The 16,952-nt window shown below is 44.0% G+C and overlaps 1 protein-coding gene across 1 annotated transcript in view; it reads left to right on the top strand.

The window, feature by feature from the left end:
* Positions 1-16,543, top strand: part of LOC146344959 (uncharacterized) — a 37,319-nt gene extending 20,776 nt beyond the window's left edge. The window contains exons 3-6 of the mRNA XM_084859828.1: positions 8,182-8,277; positions 10,785-10,889; positions 13,154-13,249; positions 16,152-16,543. Of these exons, the coding sequence (XP_084715954.1) occupies positions 8,182-8,277; positions 10,785-10,889; positions 13,154-13,249; positions 16,152-16,261 (407 nt within the window). The 3' untranslated portion in view covers positions 16,262-16,543. The remainder of the gene's footprint in view (positions 1-8,181; positions 8,278-10,784; positions 10,890-13,153; positions 13,250-16,151) is intronic.
* Positions 16,544-16,952: the final 409 nt, after the last annotated feature.

Raw genomic sequence — 16,952 nt, 5'->3', positions numbered from 1 at the left:
CCGACAGATGGTTGGCCACTGTGTGAACAGGATGCTGGACTAGATGGACCCTGAGCCAGCATGGCTCTTCTTATGTTCTTATGTCTCTGAGCTCCACTGTGTAGCTCAGAGGCATTTATGGGAAATGGAGATAGTAGTGGCTAGAGGCCCTTGCTTTGCTTTGAACCAATCCCAGATGCCAGTAAGAAAATGTGTTTAAAAAAGTGGGAGGAGTAGCACACCTTGGTGGGCACCAAGAAAGTTGCCCAGGGGTGCATTGGTGCTCTCAGGCACCATGTTGCTACTCCCCCGCTTCCCTTTAACTTGTGGAGAAATAAGGAAAAGCTTACAGGCAGCATTGTCTCCAATAGTTCCTGAAACAAGAAAGTTGCTCCAGCCATCCAGTGTTCTGTCCAGTGAATGTAAAGGCACTGGGATAACGGACCACCACTAGGCCTGTATTTTTAATTATTTTTTAAAAATATTTCTTTTATATATGCTAATATAACTTTAAATATATTAGGCTATTTCTGTGTATCTTCTGGGCTTTCTACAATGATTCCCATCCCTTTAGGGCTTCTTACCACAAACTCTTGATTCTGAAGGTAGGTGAGTTGAAGAATAGCCAGCTAGGAGATGGGCCCCATTGTAAAGCACTTAAGAAGAGATGCTCCTACAGGCCACGCCATACCTTAATGTCTGTGTTGGCTTGTTTTGACATTTATACTCCAACATTCTATGATTCGAATCAAACTCAAGATAGCGTACACATTGAAATTACAAATCACAACAAAATGGGGAAGATCCCAATGTAAACAAAATAAACAGAAGGAACAATAGCATCATAAAAACTGTCAGCAACTGCAAACTAAAAGCACCCACAGAGGTGCTACCTAAAAATGCCTGCAGGAATAAAACGGTCTTAAGAACCCTTCAGAAGTGTATATCTTTAGGACCCTTCAGAAGCGCACAACTTTATTGCCGTCTTCCAATTAACGTGTGTCCTACTGGTTTGGGATGCTGCTGCTGCAGACAGTATAAAACAAGGAAATTAACTGGTTAATCAGGCACAGTTGAGGCTGAGGTGGAAAGGTACTTAAGGATGATCACAAGAGGGGGTCCAGTATGAAGGATCAATATTTGCATAACTGAATTAGGAATAGTTCTCTGTAGACTCATATTTATATCACTCTCACTCTATTACTAACATGGGTTGTTGTCATGCAGATGCACCAAATACCAAAATTGGGGGAGCGGATTGGGGGCACCCCTCAAAGTATGTGGGAAAACCTTGCATTTAAAAAAGAAAGCCCCATGTCTTCCCTAAACTAGAGAAAACCTTGGGCTGTGCTTGCACGCTTTGAAGATTCTGAGGGATGAGCGATGCAGTTGACAGTCGTGTGCAGGCACAAGGTGAGGGAAATGCTGAGAAGGGAGGGGGGCTGAGTGAAAAGTGAGTGGAGTGAGATTTCCACTCAAGTAGCCCTCAGACCTGTACAGGATTGGTCCAAGATACTTCACTGCCTGAGCTGCAAAAGGCACCCATCCAAGCCAAGGTGCATAGTACCCAAGGCCAGTCAAGTTATTTTGACTCCTGAGGTAGAAAACCCCACAAGCGCTTCTCCCCCTCCCTGGCACTGAAAATAAATAATATTAACTAACTAACAATTTGCTGTTCAGTCAGCTGCCTGAGATAGCCACCTCACACTGCCTAGTGGTAGGGCTAACCCTACGTGTATTTAAGTCAGGGTCTTTAAAAAACAAAACCCAGACGGGTAACCATGTTAGTCTGTTGCAGCAAAAACAACGAGGAGTCTTGTGGCACCCTAAAGAGAGACACATTTATTCTGGCATAAGTTTTCATGGACGCTGTCCACTTCATCAGATGTATGAAGTGTTGACCGCGAATTGGCAGATTTATATACACATGCTGCGGGGGCAGGCAGGGTGGGGGTGGAGAGTTGTAAACTTTGTTGTCAGAAGGAACTGAAATGGAAAAAGTACAGATGGTGATCATTACAGTAACAGTCGCCATTCACAAAATGTTGTTGGGTAAAAGCACAGACATTATTGCACTGGTGAGCTGATTGCAAAAATATAAATGTTGTATTTTATTTTAACTTAAAAGAGGTGGGAGAAATCTACAAACATGCACAAAACCATAAAAAAAGTGTTCACAGACTGAAAAAGAATCAGGAATATAGACCAAAGGCAGTCATGGTGAGGGGGGCGGCGGAAGTGTTCACTTACCAGAAATAATATCGGCCAAAACCAGTATAACATACAGGTGTGTGGAAAAAGGAATGTTTAAGTATGTACCAGGGAGGACAGATACTGGTTTGATGATGCAAGATACAAACAGCAAATATGGCATAACACGTACTTTGAAACAGATGTAAAAGGAGAACTGATGTCCTCAAAAAGATCAATAGCCCCATGAAAAGAATATTTAGGTTATTTTGAGGCACAGAACCAATATAATGTAAATAATGTGAGGGCAATGTAGAAAGAAACATTAAAATTATGTGATATGTAATAGTTTTGGATGGTTTGGATTTTTTTTATAGATTGAAGAGACACTTTTAACTAAAATGTAACTCAAAACAAGATGAAATGCAAAAAAAGAACAAAAGAATTAAAGGGTGAGGGAACAAGTGGGACCTGCAACAAAATGCCTCGTATGGTTTGAAAAGTAGGGAGTGTATGGACATTAGCACCCCTGAAGAGAGATGGAAGTTTCCTTACCTTAAGAACATAAGACGAGCCATGCTGGATCAGACAAAGGGTCCATTTGGTCCAGCGTTCTGTTCGCACAGTGGCCAACCAGCTGTCGACCAGGGACCCACTAGCAGGGCATGAGCGCAACAGCATCCTCCTACCCATGTTCCCCAGCAACCGGCGTACATAGGGTCAGTGCCTCTGGCTCTGGAGGTAGCACACAGCCATCAGGACTAGTAGCCATTGATAGCCCTTTCCTCCAGGAATTTGTCTAACCCCCTTTTAAAGCCATCCGAACTGGTGGCCATCACTACTTCTTGTGGTAGCAAATTCCATAGTTTAACTATGCGCTGTGTGAAGAAGTACTTTTATCCGTCCTGAGTCTCCCACCAATCAGCTTCATAGGATGGCCCCGGGTTCTAGTATTTTGAGCAAGGGAGACAAATGTCTCTCTATCCACATTCTTCACACCATGCATAATTTTGTAGACCTCTATCATGTCTCCCCTTACCCTCCTTTTTTTCTAAGCTAAACAATACCATAAGCCTCAGACTTCCAGTCAGGATACTTCCCAGGCTGCTTATATGACCGTACTGCCATCTAAGCCTTAGCTTGTGCTGTGACTTAGTTGGGACAATTAAAAATCCTGTTGAAAAACTAACCTGGGCCAGACTCTTTATGGAACCCATGGACTGGGTTGGTGGGAGTTGATGTGCTGCTTCTCGATGACCTGTGCACGTGATAATAAAGCAGGATGAAAAAAAGAGAGAATAAGGGCACAATCCTATGCATGTTTAGACAGGAAAAAGTCCTACAACTACCAGCATGCCCCAGCCAACTGTCTTTCTATCTAAACGTGCGTAGGATTGCAACCTAAACTTAATAGAATATCACATTTTGTTGAACATTTGAACAAAGTTAAGAGAAATGTTAATAAAAGTTATATAGCAATCTTTAAAAATAGTTTTTAGCATTTCATAATTTTAAAAACACAAAAAAGAGGTAGCGTGGGGAAAATGGAGAATGGTAGGTGTGAGCTATTCCGCAATATTTCTGGGTAACACGCATTACAATAAACTGACAGTTTCATGAGATCCCAATTTGTTCTTTACTCTTTGTCATTCATGAACATTGATTCAAATAAATCTTGTTCACATATGAGTTTTTGAGGAATGGGTTCTTCAGGTGATAAGCTATTAGTGTTTGCCATTCATTATTTTTTGTGTGGTGTTCATCTGTCTAATTTGAGGGAGGGGGCATTTCAAACATTTCATTTGCGTGTTCAGAGAGCAGAACCATTGCTACACATTATAGAGGGCTGCCAGTAAAGCCCTGGTGATCCCCCAAATCTCAATGTAATCCATAACTAACGTCCAGAGGAAAATCCACAAAAGTCCTATTGAAATTGTGTGCAGCAAATACATAGAAATCAGGTTTGGCTCATGAATCATTTATGAGCTGAGAACCAGCTAAACTTGTCAGATAATTTGTTTGCATGAAATCATCAGAGCAGCTGTACTCCAAAATGTGCAATTTTCCAGCTATTTATTTGTCTGTTATGCAGGCACATCTTTTAGTTGTCAATCTCAAAGACTCCCTTGGAATCCACGAGGAATACTGTCTTCTCAGCAAGTTTTCACTGTGAGCCTGTATTTAGCCTGGATGAAAACTAAGAAAATGCTGTTTGCTGTAGGAAAACCATTTATGAAGAAAACTGAGAAAGGAGGTTGAAGCTGATTTATCTCTAGGAGATGCCAGTGAAGGGGAAAATGAGAGAAAGATACAGTTTGAGGAAACAATCAGTTTTAAATGTGGAAAGATTTTCAGTTGGGTTGTGTGCTTGTATATGGCTTCCAGACATAAATTAAAAAAAAAAATCCCAAGAGCTCAGAGGTTTGATGTGGGCTCATAGCTGCAGCTAGTACTGTTCTTCATAATCTGGCTATCGGGAGACCTGGAGGTATTCCCAAGGGCCTAATTTCCCCAACTTGGTTCCCTCCAGAAGTTGTGGACTTCAGTTTGTATCAGCCCCAGCCAAGATGGGCGATAGTCAGGAATGGTGGGAGCTGTAGTCCACAATATTTGGAGGGTACATGAGCTGCTTCTTGCAAAATTTCAGCTTAAATTGAAGAACGTCGGGAAAACCACTAAACCGTTCAGGTATGACCTAAATCATATCCCTGATGAATATACAGTGGAGGTGAGGAATAGATTTCAGGGATTAGACCTGATAGACAGAGTGCCTGAGGAACTATGGACGGAGGTCCGTAACATTGTTCAGGAGGCAGCAACTCAATCCATCCCAAAGAAAAAGAAATGCAAGAAAGCCAAGTGGCTGTCTGATGAGGCTTTACAAGTAGCTGAGGAAAGAAGGGAAGCGAAAAGCAAGGGAGAAAGGGGAAGATATACCCAACTGAATGCAGAGTTCCAGAGAATAGCAAGGAGAGACAAGAAGGCCATCTTAAATGAACAATGCAAAGAAATCGAGGAAAACAACAGAATGGGAAAGACTAGAGATCTCTTCAAGAAAATCGGAGATCTCAAGGGAACGTTTTGTGCAAAGACGGGCATGATAAAGGACAAAGAAGGCAGGGACCTAACAGAAGCAGATGAGGTTAAGAAGAGGTGGCAAGAATACACAGAAGAACTATACAGGAAAGATCTGAATGTCCCTGATAGCCATGATAGTGCGGTCACTGAACTTGAGCCGGACATCCTAGAGAGTGAAGTCAAGTGGGCCTTAGGAAGCATTAGTAACAACAAAGCTAGCGGAGATGACAGTATTCCAGCCGAGCTATTTAAAATCCTAAAAGATAATGCTGTTAAAGTGCTGCACTCAATATGCCAACACATTTGGAACACTCAACAGCGGCCACAAGACTGGAAAAGGTCAGTTTACATTCCAATTCCAAAGAAGGGCAACGCCAAAGAGTGTTCAAACTACCGCACAATTGCGCTCATTTCACATGCCAGCAAGGTGATGCTCAAAATCCTACAAGCTAGGCTTCAGCAGTATGCGAACCGAGAACTACCGGAAGTACAAGCTGGGTTTCGAAGAGGCAGAGGAACTAGAGATCAAATCGCCAACATTCGCTGCATCATGGAGAAAGCAAGAGAATTCCAGAAAAACGTCTATTTCTGCTTCATTGACTACGCTAAAGCCTTTGATTGTGTGGATCACAACAAACTGTGGCAAATTCTTAAAGTGATGGGAGTACCAGACCACCTTACCTGTCTCCTGAGAAACCTGTACGAGGGTCAAGAAGCAACAGTAAGAACCAGACATGGAACAACCGATTGGTTCAAAATTGGGAAAGGAGTACGACAAGGCTGCATATTGTCACCCTGCTTATTTAACTTATATGCAGAGTACATCATGAGAAATGCCGGGTTGGATGAATCACAGGTCGGAATTAAGATTGCTGGGAGAATTATCAACAACCTCCGATATGCAGACGATACCACCCTAATGGCAGAAAGCGAAGAGGATCTCAAGAGCCTCTTGTTGAGGGTGAAAGAGGAGAGTGCAAAAGCTGGTTTGAAACTCAACATTAAAAAAACGAAGATCATGGCATCTGGCCCCATCACTTCCTGGCATATAGAAGGGGAAGAAATGGAAGCAGTGACAGATTTTACTTTCTTGGGCTCCAAGATCACCGCAGACGGTGACTGTAGCCATGAAATTAAAAGACGCTTGCTCCTTGGGAGGAAAGCTATGGCCAACCTAGACAGCATAGTAAGAAGCAGAGACATCACCTTGCCGACAAAGGTCTGTCTAATCAAAGCTATGGTTTTCCCTGTAGTAATGTATGGCTGTGAGAGCTGGACTATAAGGAAGGCTGAGCGCCGAAGAATTGATGCTTTCGAACTGTGGTGCTGGAGAAGACTCTTACGAGTCCCCTGGACTGCAAGGAGGTCATATCAGTCCATCCTAAAGGAAATCAACCCTGAGTGCTCATTGGAAGGACAGATAATGAAGCTGAAGCTCCAATATTTTGGCCACCTAATGCGAAGAGAAAACTCCCTGGAAAAGACCCTGATGCTGGGAAAGACTGAAGGCAAAAGGAGAAGGGGACGGCAGAGGATGAGATGGCTAGATAGCATCACGGATGCAATTAATATGAACTTGAGCACGCTCCGGGAGAGAGCGGAGGACAGGAAGGCCTGGCGTGCTATGGTCCATGGGGTCACGAAGAGTCGGACACGACTGAACGACTGAACAACAACAACAACAACCAGGATGGGAAAGCTTGGCCTAATAGCATCCTGAAGGTTTTAGGACAGGGGTGGGGAACTTGTATTCCTCCAAATTTTATTGGACACCAAATCCCATCAGCCCCAACCAGCATGGCCAATGTTAGGAATGATGGGAGTTGTAGTCCAACAACATCTGGAGGGCCACAGGTACTTCACCACTGTTTTAGGGCCTCCCTGTCCCTATCAGATTCTATTTTGGTCTCTTATCTTGTGTTACCCAGAACCGTACAAGGGGTAATAATGAATAAAATACTCTTCTTGCAAGATGATTTTGCATCTTAAGTAAGATGTTTGTTACAAACGATGTGCAGTAATTGGAAACATTCCAAAAAGTAAATAAAATTATTGGTGTTATCCAAAGGATAAAATCACTGATTCAGGCAGAATCAAAGTACTTGAGGATCAAGAAAAAGAAAGCTTAGGTCTGTTCTCTCTTTTGTCAAATCTACCAGTGTATCTTTTGAGTTCAAATGGCCTCTGTCAAACTGAAGAGTTAACCCCCACCATCCTTATTGAGGTAGGAACGATTTCTTCATTAAAGCCGTATTGTAGTATCACATTTGCACCCGTGCAAGCTAGGGCTAGCACCCTTACTCCAAGTTGTAAACCAGAGCAAGGTTCATTGCTGCAGCTGCCACTCCTTCCACACTCATGTTTTGCTTCTGAAGTTGTCAGTTGAAGGATCGAGCGTTACCCCCTAGGTGCTGGAATTTTGCTCCATGACCTTCCTGTTGATTCCCTTCATAAAGCATTTGAAAGCTTATTTCACTTTTTAATTTGAGAGTCATAGCTAGTTAATGCGATCAGTTGTGGTAGTTATTGAATGATAAGCCTTTCTTCTCCCACTTGATGGCCCCGTGTTTACGCAATAAGAAAATTCTATCTTCATTATAGCCATTTCGCAAACCAAATTACCTGATTACATCTGCCATTATTGAGCGTACATCATGAATCATATGAATAGCAACCCAGTCTACTGTGTACAGGAAAATGTATGAATTAACTGGTAGGCTTTTTGAAACAAGCTGGGTCCTTTAGAGCACCCTTCCCCAACCTACTGCCCCCCAGATGTGTAGTACTGCAACTCCCAGCATTCCCCCGCCGCACTGAGTTGTAGTCCAACACACCTGGGGGGTGCCAGGTTGGCGAAGACCCCTTTAGAGCCTACTCTTTTTCCCCCTGCAGGTCCATCTCAGCCTGTTTTCTTTGTCTCTTTCTGTTTCATAGCAACTTGTTATCCAAAATGTAAAAATGGTGGGAAGTGTCTCAGACCTGGAAAATGCAGGTGCCAGTCTGGCTACGGAGGAAGATACTGTCATAAAGGTAAGTTAATTTTGCACAACTTGCAAATTGGTGAGGGAGAAAAAATAGTATAAGGCAGACCTGAACACAAACTGAAGAGCTAGTTACTGTTTGCTCAAGTCACCTAAAGCGATTTTGGTTTCCCAAGTGCCTCTTCTGTGCTTGGGACACACTGTGGTTGGTTGGTTTTTACCCTGCTCTTCAACACAAAAGGCTCCTAGAGCCACTTACCTACGATCAACAGTGGTGGAATGGTACATTTTGAAGTGCAGGTGCTCGTCATGACAGCCCCCATAGCCACGCCCCAAAGGAGAGTCCAAAAATCTCGGCAGATCCATTTCAACAAACCAGTTCTATCAGTTGCCATCACCAGGAACACATCTTTTTTTAAAAAAAGCTAATGGGTCTTAATTGACCATTCAAGACCAAGCCACACCGAAATGTGGGAAAGTCAGAGTGGATATATTTACCTGAGGGGAGGAAAGCATCGGGCTTCACTTCCTGGTTGTGCACAGTTTCTTAGAAATTCACAGAGGGCACAGGTTGCTTCCAGGTCTACAGTGTTCTGGTTACAAACTGGAATTTGCAGTGGAAGGCCACGAAGCAGTTCCTCTCCTAGGTCCATGATAAACATGAGGAAAATTAACAAACACTGGTAGAAGCAAGGGAACCGAGGGAGGGAGGAAAGCCAGTCAAAGGTTGAAGGCACCTGGCTTGAGACCCCACAAAGTTTCGGCACAGGGCCTGCTGCTCTTAGCTTGGCCACATTGGAATTAAACCACTGAGCCTGGAGTCTGCAGTCCTTAACAGCCATGCTGCTTTCTTCCGCTGTGAGACATGGGCTTCTGGGGGCTCACAAAACATCAGTGGCCCCAAGTGTAAAGTCTCCTGTGGAATTGGGCCATCCACTGACATGGGTGTGGGCTAAAGGCAGCAATGTATTTATTATTTATTTATTTACAACATTTATATACTGCTCCATATTCCGGAGCAGTGAACAATAAGAGAAAATAGTACAAAGATGAAAAGAAAAAAACACCATATTAAAATTATTTTAAAACAAAATAGCTTGCTAACAAAAACCATGGCAGGTTAGTTAAGGAAGGCTTCCTGGAATAGTGCTGTTTTCAGGAGGCACCAGAAGCAACATAGTGTCAGCATCTGCCTGACTTCCAGAGGCAGGGAGTTCCAAAGAAAGGGGGCCACCACACTGAAGGCTGTTCTCTGAGTGGACTCCAGTCAAGACATAGGTCCATCTGGAACCACCAGGAACATGCCCTCTGATTACCTTGGTGACCGGGCAGGTTGGTAAGGGAGAAGGCGCTCTCTCGGGTACCCTGGTGCCAAGTTGTTTAGGGCTTTGTACGCTAGTACCAAAACCTTAAACTTGGCCTGGTAGCAAATAGGCACCCCGTGCAGTTCCTTCAGCAAAGGAGTTGCATGCTGGAGAAGGGCAGCTCCCAACAACAGCCAAGCTGTTGCATTCTGCACTAGTGCCAGCTTGTGGAGCAGCCTTAGGGACAGCCCCACACAGAGCTCGTTACGCTGCTCCAGGCTTGAGGTTACTAGCTCCTGTACCACTGTGGCCAAGCTATCCCTGTCCAGGAGAGGCTGTAGCTGGCGAACCAGCTGAAGCTGGCACTCCGAGCCACCGTGGCTACTTGGGCCTCCAGTGAGAGTGATGAATCTAGGAGTACCCCCAGACTGTGAACCTGATTTTCACAGTGCATGAAGCTCTATCTGGGTATACAAGGCAGCGGATATAGCTAGTCATACAAGGCAGCAGGGTGGTGTAAGCAAAGAGGAAGGCTTTGACCCTGGAAATGTGGGTTCGTCCCCAGAATGTGGGAGCAAGTTCAGATTAGATCCAGAAGTGCAGGTAGTGTGGCAGGTAACCCCCCCCCCCCCCCGGGAGAATCACAGGCCAGCACAACAGAGCATGTCTATGGGCCAGGTACTGTAATCACACTGAGAGGGCATACTCAAAGGGAATTCGAGGGTGCAAGCAAGAGCATAAAGGAGATAACAACTTTGAAACAGCTCAGGACTGCAGTACCTGATGGAATGCCTCTCCTGACCTGAACCTGCCCAGACACCATAATCAACATCTGGGGCCTTCCTTCCTGGGGCCTTCCTTCTCTGTGGTCCCCCCCCTCCCCCAACTAGGCCTACCTGGTGCCAACACTGTCATCTTTTTGGTGCCAGGTTAAGACTTGTCTTCTATTCCCAAGCATTTAATGGCTTATCATGGGGCATTTACGCTGGTCGTCTAAAGAAGTGTAGTATTGTACCAAAAGTGTTTTTTGCTGCCTAAATTGTTTTGAGTTTTGTATACATAAATGTTTAAGCTGTATTTTATGCTGTACTTTTATGCTGTATTTTATTGTCTTATGAATTGTTGTAAACCGCCCAGAGAGCCTCGGCTATTGGGCGATATAGAAATGAAATGAGTGAGTGAGTGAGTGAATGATAAAATGCCTTGCTAGAGTGGTGCTCTTGGCATGCTTCTGCATGTGATTTCCTTCCAGTAAGCTGCGAGGGAGGATGTCAAAACAGCGGGGAATGCATCTCCGTCAGTGGGGTGGTAAAGTGCCTTTGTGCTTCCGGCTGGACAGGATCAAGATGCCAAGAAGGTAAGGACTCTTCGGTTAGTTCGTTACTGCATTAGGATCACCCTCTTCTTCTAAGGCAGGGGTGTTGAACCTCAAGCCCATGGGCTGAATCTGGGCCACCTAGGGGCCAAATGTGGCCCTCTGGGATAACCCCATCCCTTTCCCCCAACTGACCATAATTTGCTGATTTCTGGGATTTTGCACATATCCCCCCATTCTAAAAGGTTGAAATGCCTCTCGTAAGGCTTAGTGACTGGCAGTAAGGGTTTCAAGCTAAAATATGCTGATATTTTTGGTATTTTGGCTCTGCCCCTTTTGCCTGTGTCCCTGCCCCTTTTTCCTTTTGGCCACTGGAATCCGGCCCCCAGGGAACTTCTCCAAAATTGAATTTGGCCCTCGGGCTGAAAGAAGTGCAACATACCTGTTCTAAGGAGTTCAGGGTGGCAAACATGTTTTTTCCCCCATTTTATTGCTGCAACAATCATCATAGGTAGGAAGAGAGTTATTTGTCCGAGAGTACCCAGTAAACTTCATGGCTGAATGAGGATTCAAACGCAGGCTTCCTGGTCTAAGTACGGATGTACATCGCTGGAAAATCAAGTTCTTTTTTGGCTCAACGGAATTCTGCTACGTGTACAGCTTGATTTCTGTCTGCAAGCCAAGCTGCGGGCTGTTTCCCAAACTGCGGGAACATTTTCTGCACGTTTGAAGGGAGGTTGCACAAGTTATGGCTGAATTTGCACAAATTATGTAAATTCGCCCTTAACTTGCATAATTTGAGCAAATTTGACCACAGTGTGCACAAATGCTCAGGAAAATGCGTAAAATTCCCAGAAAATCCGCGAACTGGCCCAACTCAGATCAAGTCGGGTACTGCAGCAGGAAGTGAAACAAAGTCAGGGGGATACCTAGTTCCAAGTCCAATACTATCCACTATAGAACACTGGCTCTCATACACCTAGCAAGCAAGGGAGAGGAGAGGATCTCAACTGGTGCTAGGAAACAGTTCATTAAAATACATCCAATGTGTTCCGGGCATGAACCCTTCTTTAGGGGCATCTTGAACTCTCTTTATATCAGGGGTGCAAAACCTCAGGCCCAGAGTCCCAGTCCAGCCCTTCTGAGATCCCAGATCTTCAAGGTTCCCCAAATGGGCCTTGAAAAAGACACCCTTTCCCCTAACTCCACCCCCTTTCCCCTGAGCACTGTTCATTTGGTGGTTTTCCTGGCTTTTGTGTAGTTTTTTTCTCTATTCTGAAAGGCTGAAATGCTTCTCCTATTAGTTACTGGCAGTAAAAGGTTTAAACTAAAATATGCTGATAGTTTTAGCTCCACCCTATTGCCTTTGACCCTACCCCTTTGATATTTGGCCCCGCCCACCATTAGAAGGAGGCTCCAAAATGAAATTTGGCCCTTGAGCAGAAAGAGGTTCCGCACTCCCGCGTTATATGATCTTGTGCAGAGTGGTAGTTCTTGAGTGTACTTCCTATAGGTACTTCCTATTCTCTCCCAAGAGATCATTACTGTCCGAGGTCACGCTGATTATCATCTGCTCAGGGGTAAGGGAGTCCTCAAGAACAGCAGTGCACTTGCAGCCTTCTGTTGCAAATTGAAGTCTTTGGATTACGGCAGTGGACACCATTCTTCTGTCTATTTGGAAGAAAATGTGTACATGCTACTGTTATACACAACTGATGGTTCCCAGTAGACCTCTGGATTTCAGAGTTTATTTATAAAACCTATGTACTGCTCTACCAAATGCCACCCCACCTCCCAAAAAACTAGTCTGGCTTACAGAATAGAAGGGCAGTGAGCAAAGCAGAAAAAGAAGAGAATCCATGGATTTTGTGGCGTGGTTGGTGAGTTAATGACTTAGGGCTGGATCTATTACTCATAGTTAGTAGACTCAATGAAATCAATGGGACTTAAGTTAGTTATTTGTCTCATTTATTTCAGTGGGTCTACTCTAAGCACGATCAAACCCTTACCCAGCTAATTCATAGGATGCAGTATGTGTTCTGTAGTATAAGGGCTGGACAACCTATTGTCCTTGATGTTCGTGGTCAAAACCTCAGCCAGCGGTGATCAGAAGTAACTGCATTTGAGACTGATTGCTAAAGCTGCAACTCTCACTCTGTCTGTTTTATGCAAAGATAGCGGTGTTTTATAATGCTCTGAGGCAGAAAATTATTATTTTTTATTTAGAGTTTTTAAAAATGTTTTACAGAATCAGTATAATATAGAGAGAACCAGAGAGATGACCTTGTTCTGTTCTTTTGTTGCAGCGGTTTGTCCTCAGGGGTGTCGGAATGGAGCAGCTTGCGTGGCTCCTGGAATCTGCAGCTGTGCAACCGGATGGGTTGGTGGGGCATGTCATTTAGGTGAGTTATATTTTGTACCCGCTCCAGCTTTTGAGGGCCCTTTGGCAAGACACCCTCAATGGGCTCTCTCCTCCAGTGAGTCAACCTTCTCACTGCCATTGTCACCAGCTGCTATTGCTCCTCATCCTCTTTCTCATCATTGCTACCATTTGCTTGCTTGAAAGGCGGAGAGCCAGCGAGCAAGTAGGCAGTGGCATCTCCTGCTCCCCTTCTCACCACCACCATTGTCTGGGCCAGAGTGAGAGGCAAGCGAACAAGCAGGTTACAATGGTGAAAAGGAGGAACAAGGGGCTTTTCTCAGTGGGCCTCTGCTGGGGTGTGGGCCCTTGGCAGGTCCCCGACCAAGCCTACACTTGATGGTGGCCCTGGTTACATTTCTTTTGTAGGAATTTCAGAGCCTTTTGATTGACATATCAAAAGCTGACATGGAGTGCTTCCAGGTGGGACTTTTATCATGCAATTGTCCTTCCTCACACACACACACACACACACACACACACTCAAGAAGAAAAGACGGAATAGCTGCACAAAGTCTTTCCATTGGTAGCGCTAGGAGCCCTCCACCTGGAAGCAGCCATGATCTTCAACACCTACAGTGGAAAGTCTTTGTACGTATGCTAACTGCATCTACAACACCCCCCTCATAACTGGATGTACACCTTCTTATGTAAATATGAAGATATTTATGCAGGTAAGGAATATTACATTTTAAAAACAGGGATATAGTCAACCGAAATTGTTACTGGGATGCAGTTGGCAATTCAGTAACTGTACCTGCTGTGCCGCCTACCTTCATTCGGTGGCCGCCTTACACAATATCCTCCAAAACGAATGAAGACAGTGGAACAGCATCCCTGAACAAGCCCTACTCAAATGGAGGTCGAAACAGCCTACTGAAACAAATGGCAGTAGTGTGGCAAATTTATTGTTATTGTCGTTGACATTTTATTGTTTATTTATTTATTTATTTACAGCAAACAACAGTAAAAAGATTGTGACCTGCATCTAAGGCAGTCTGTTCTATATGAACCCTGCATCTGATTTAACTTTAGATTTTAATGGACATTTAATTTCTCCATCGGAGAAAATCAGGATAAAGCGGAAGTTATGCTACAGACAGGAATTTCACAGTATACCAATCTGCACGAGTTCTCTTTTCAGTTCAGCAGGGCTTTAAAAAAAGGAAAACTTTTTTCCCCTGGAGGCAGACAAAAGTAGTCACTTCCATAACCACTGTAAGCCAGAGTAAGAGACATGCAAGCTGCTTAATGCAGTGGTTTGGAAATGGTGGGTCAAAGCCCTCAAGGAAATGACAGGTGTCAAGTGGGTAGGTCACCAGACTGAGTAGTGAGTGCCAAGTATGAAGAAACATAAGTGGGTTAGCGAATATCTAACAGCGGCTCTGGCTCCTTCCGTTAAACAGCCTAAGTGACCATCAAGGGTGTCTCTGCCTGGAACTACATTTGTCTAGGTCACGGGTTGGAATCCAGAGGCAGGTTTTGAATTACGACACAATTTGATAGCTTCCATACAAAGGTTTGGAAATCCATTGTTGATCGATGTATGTCCCCAAATACTTCAGACTATTGTATCTTGTACAAACTGTGTTTGCAGAGTTATAAGCAAGCTTCCAAATAGCATAGGACCTTTCTTCAGGCAGAAATTCATCTGAATTGAGTGTGGTTGCCATCTGTCCTTCCTTGATACCAACATGATAAGTACTCTTATAGCAACTGATTCAAGTTGCTAGCTATATGTGAGGAAAATGAGCTTAAGAACTGTGATTTTCTCACGTTCACTTTACCTCCAGCTCCCAAATAGGCCTGGAAGTTCTACTGAGACATTCTCTTTCGATGTACGGCAACTTGCATGACAGTGTGTGCTTTAGAACCATCATAAATCTCTTCCCCTGCTCCTAAGTAGGGTGATGCTTGCTTTCTAGATTCCCCTTGAAATGTGGCCCCTGTGCAGCAGTACTTAGCTGCTTCCCTCTTGAGTCTCTGGGATTAATTTTATGGATTAATCCTTTTGAAAAGTATAAATCGGTGGAAAAACGACGATTTTGAAGTGCCAGTCATGTAGGCTTAGAACACCACAAAAATGCTCAAGCAGCCGATATTGCCAGAGAGACTCTACAAATAATTGCTCTAATCTAGTTGCTTTTAGTAGGGGCCCACACAAATTGCATCCCTGGCCAGATTAGTTCAACTTTTGCTTCTCTAGTCTGCGAAGATGGAGACCAAGAGTTTGTGCCATAGTTCAAGGGCACAGATGGAGTGAATTTGTTTATTTTGTCATTTTTTGGCAAGATGTTTCAGTCCAAAGCAATTTGCAGTATTTTAAAAAAACAGCAAGCATTTTTGCTAGACAGGCTTTTTTTAAAAGTCTAGTGACAGCACTTCAGACGGGGAGGAAAGGAGCCTGGAGAGGCCTCAGGGTAGCTCTTATCCTGGCCTGTCCAGCCTCTTCCCCACCCTGCCCACCAAACACCCTCTTTTCCTCTTTTCCAAAGTCAGCAGCTTTGGAGGGCAGTGGGCAGTTCTCTCTGCACTGGCTGCAAGGGGTTGGGGGAGAGGGGCTGGATCGCTGACTCCCCCTTCGAAGGTCAGAGCACTGTCTCGGACCTGGAAATCTGAACTATCCGAAGGCCGCTCAGATGCTGTCTAGGGGCCATAGGATTGTTCCCTTAATTGGTTTTAAAATCTTGATAATCATTTCTCACAGTATGGGACTTAAACAATGTAGACTCTGTATACATCGAACATGGGTGCTGTGGTATATTTTACTGATATTTTCAACATACTCTTGTTTGGGAATAATTGTGATCTTTAATAATACTTTGTATAATACTAGTTTAATATGATGGAAACAGCACTATGTAACTGATGTACTTTACCCCCAGCATTGTGTAGGCTGCCTTGTCACCACGGAGGCAAATGTATCGCTCCAGATGTGTGCAGATGCCGTTCACCATACTCTGGTATACAGTGTACTAAGAAAATAAAACAATGAAACAGCCTTTCTGAAGATCACCTGTGTTATCTTAATGAATAAACGTTGGGAGAAAGGAGAATGTTTGCTTTATGCTAATTTCTTTTTAGGTTTTAAAAAAAATCTGATTAATGTTAAATGACAGCTCTCCTATACTAAAGGGCATTTAAAAAAAATCTTGACAGTATCAAAGCAGTTGAATGTGTTTCAAACTATGTGTGAATGTGGAGAATTTGGATGCATGAGGATACTTTATGTCTCATTTTAAACACATTTAATTGAATAAAGCATTTCCCCCCAAATACCTGCTCTTTCTCTCTTTATTATTTCCATGAACAGAATTTACTATGTTATGTAATTAATAGAATAAGTATCTTGGTTTTCAGGCTCCCTGATGCATGAGCATCTCTGGGCATGAGCATAGTTCCCTGTGTGGGTTTTTTTTTTCTCTGGATCATGCAACCAGGTGCTCTGTGCTTCGACTCCTGTGTCCAGCATTTGGGGCCACACACATAGTAGCTGATGCTACCTTTGTGCACAGCATGTGTCAGAGACTGAGTGTCCATCCATTCAGGCAGTCTCCAGCAGCACCACAGTTTGGTGAATTCACCTGCTTCATCAGTCTTGTGATCCAGACAGCAATACGCATCTTCATCCTCTTTCTGGAGGTGCTACACATGATTATTTCCTTGCGTGTAACTAGACAACATGC

Source organism: Heloderma suspectum, chromosome 5 (assembly GCF_057233095.1).
Source record: "Heloderma suspectum isolate Gila_16-S chromosome 5, 16-S_ref, whole genome shotgun sequence".
Lineage (NCBI taxonomy): Eukaryota > Metazoa > Chordata > Lepidosauria > Squamata > Helodermatidae > Heloderma > Heloderma suspectum.
Note: the sequence above shows the minus strand (reverse complement) of the source record. Positions and strands in the feature narration are given on the sequence as shown.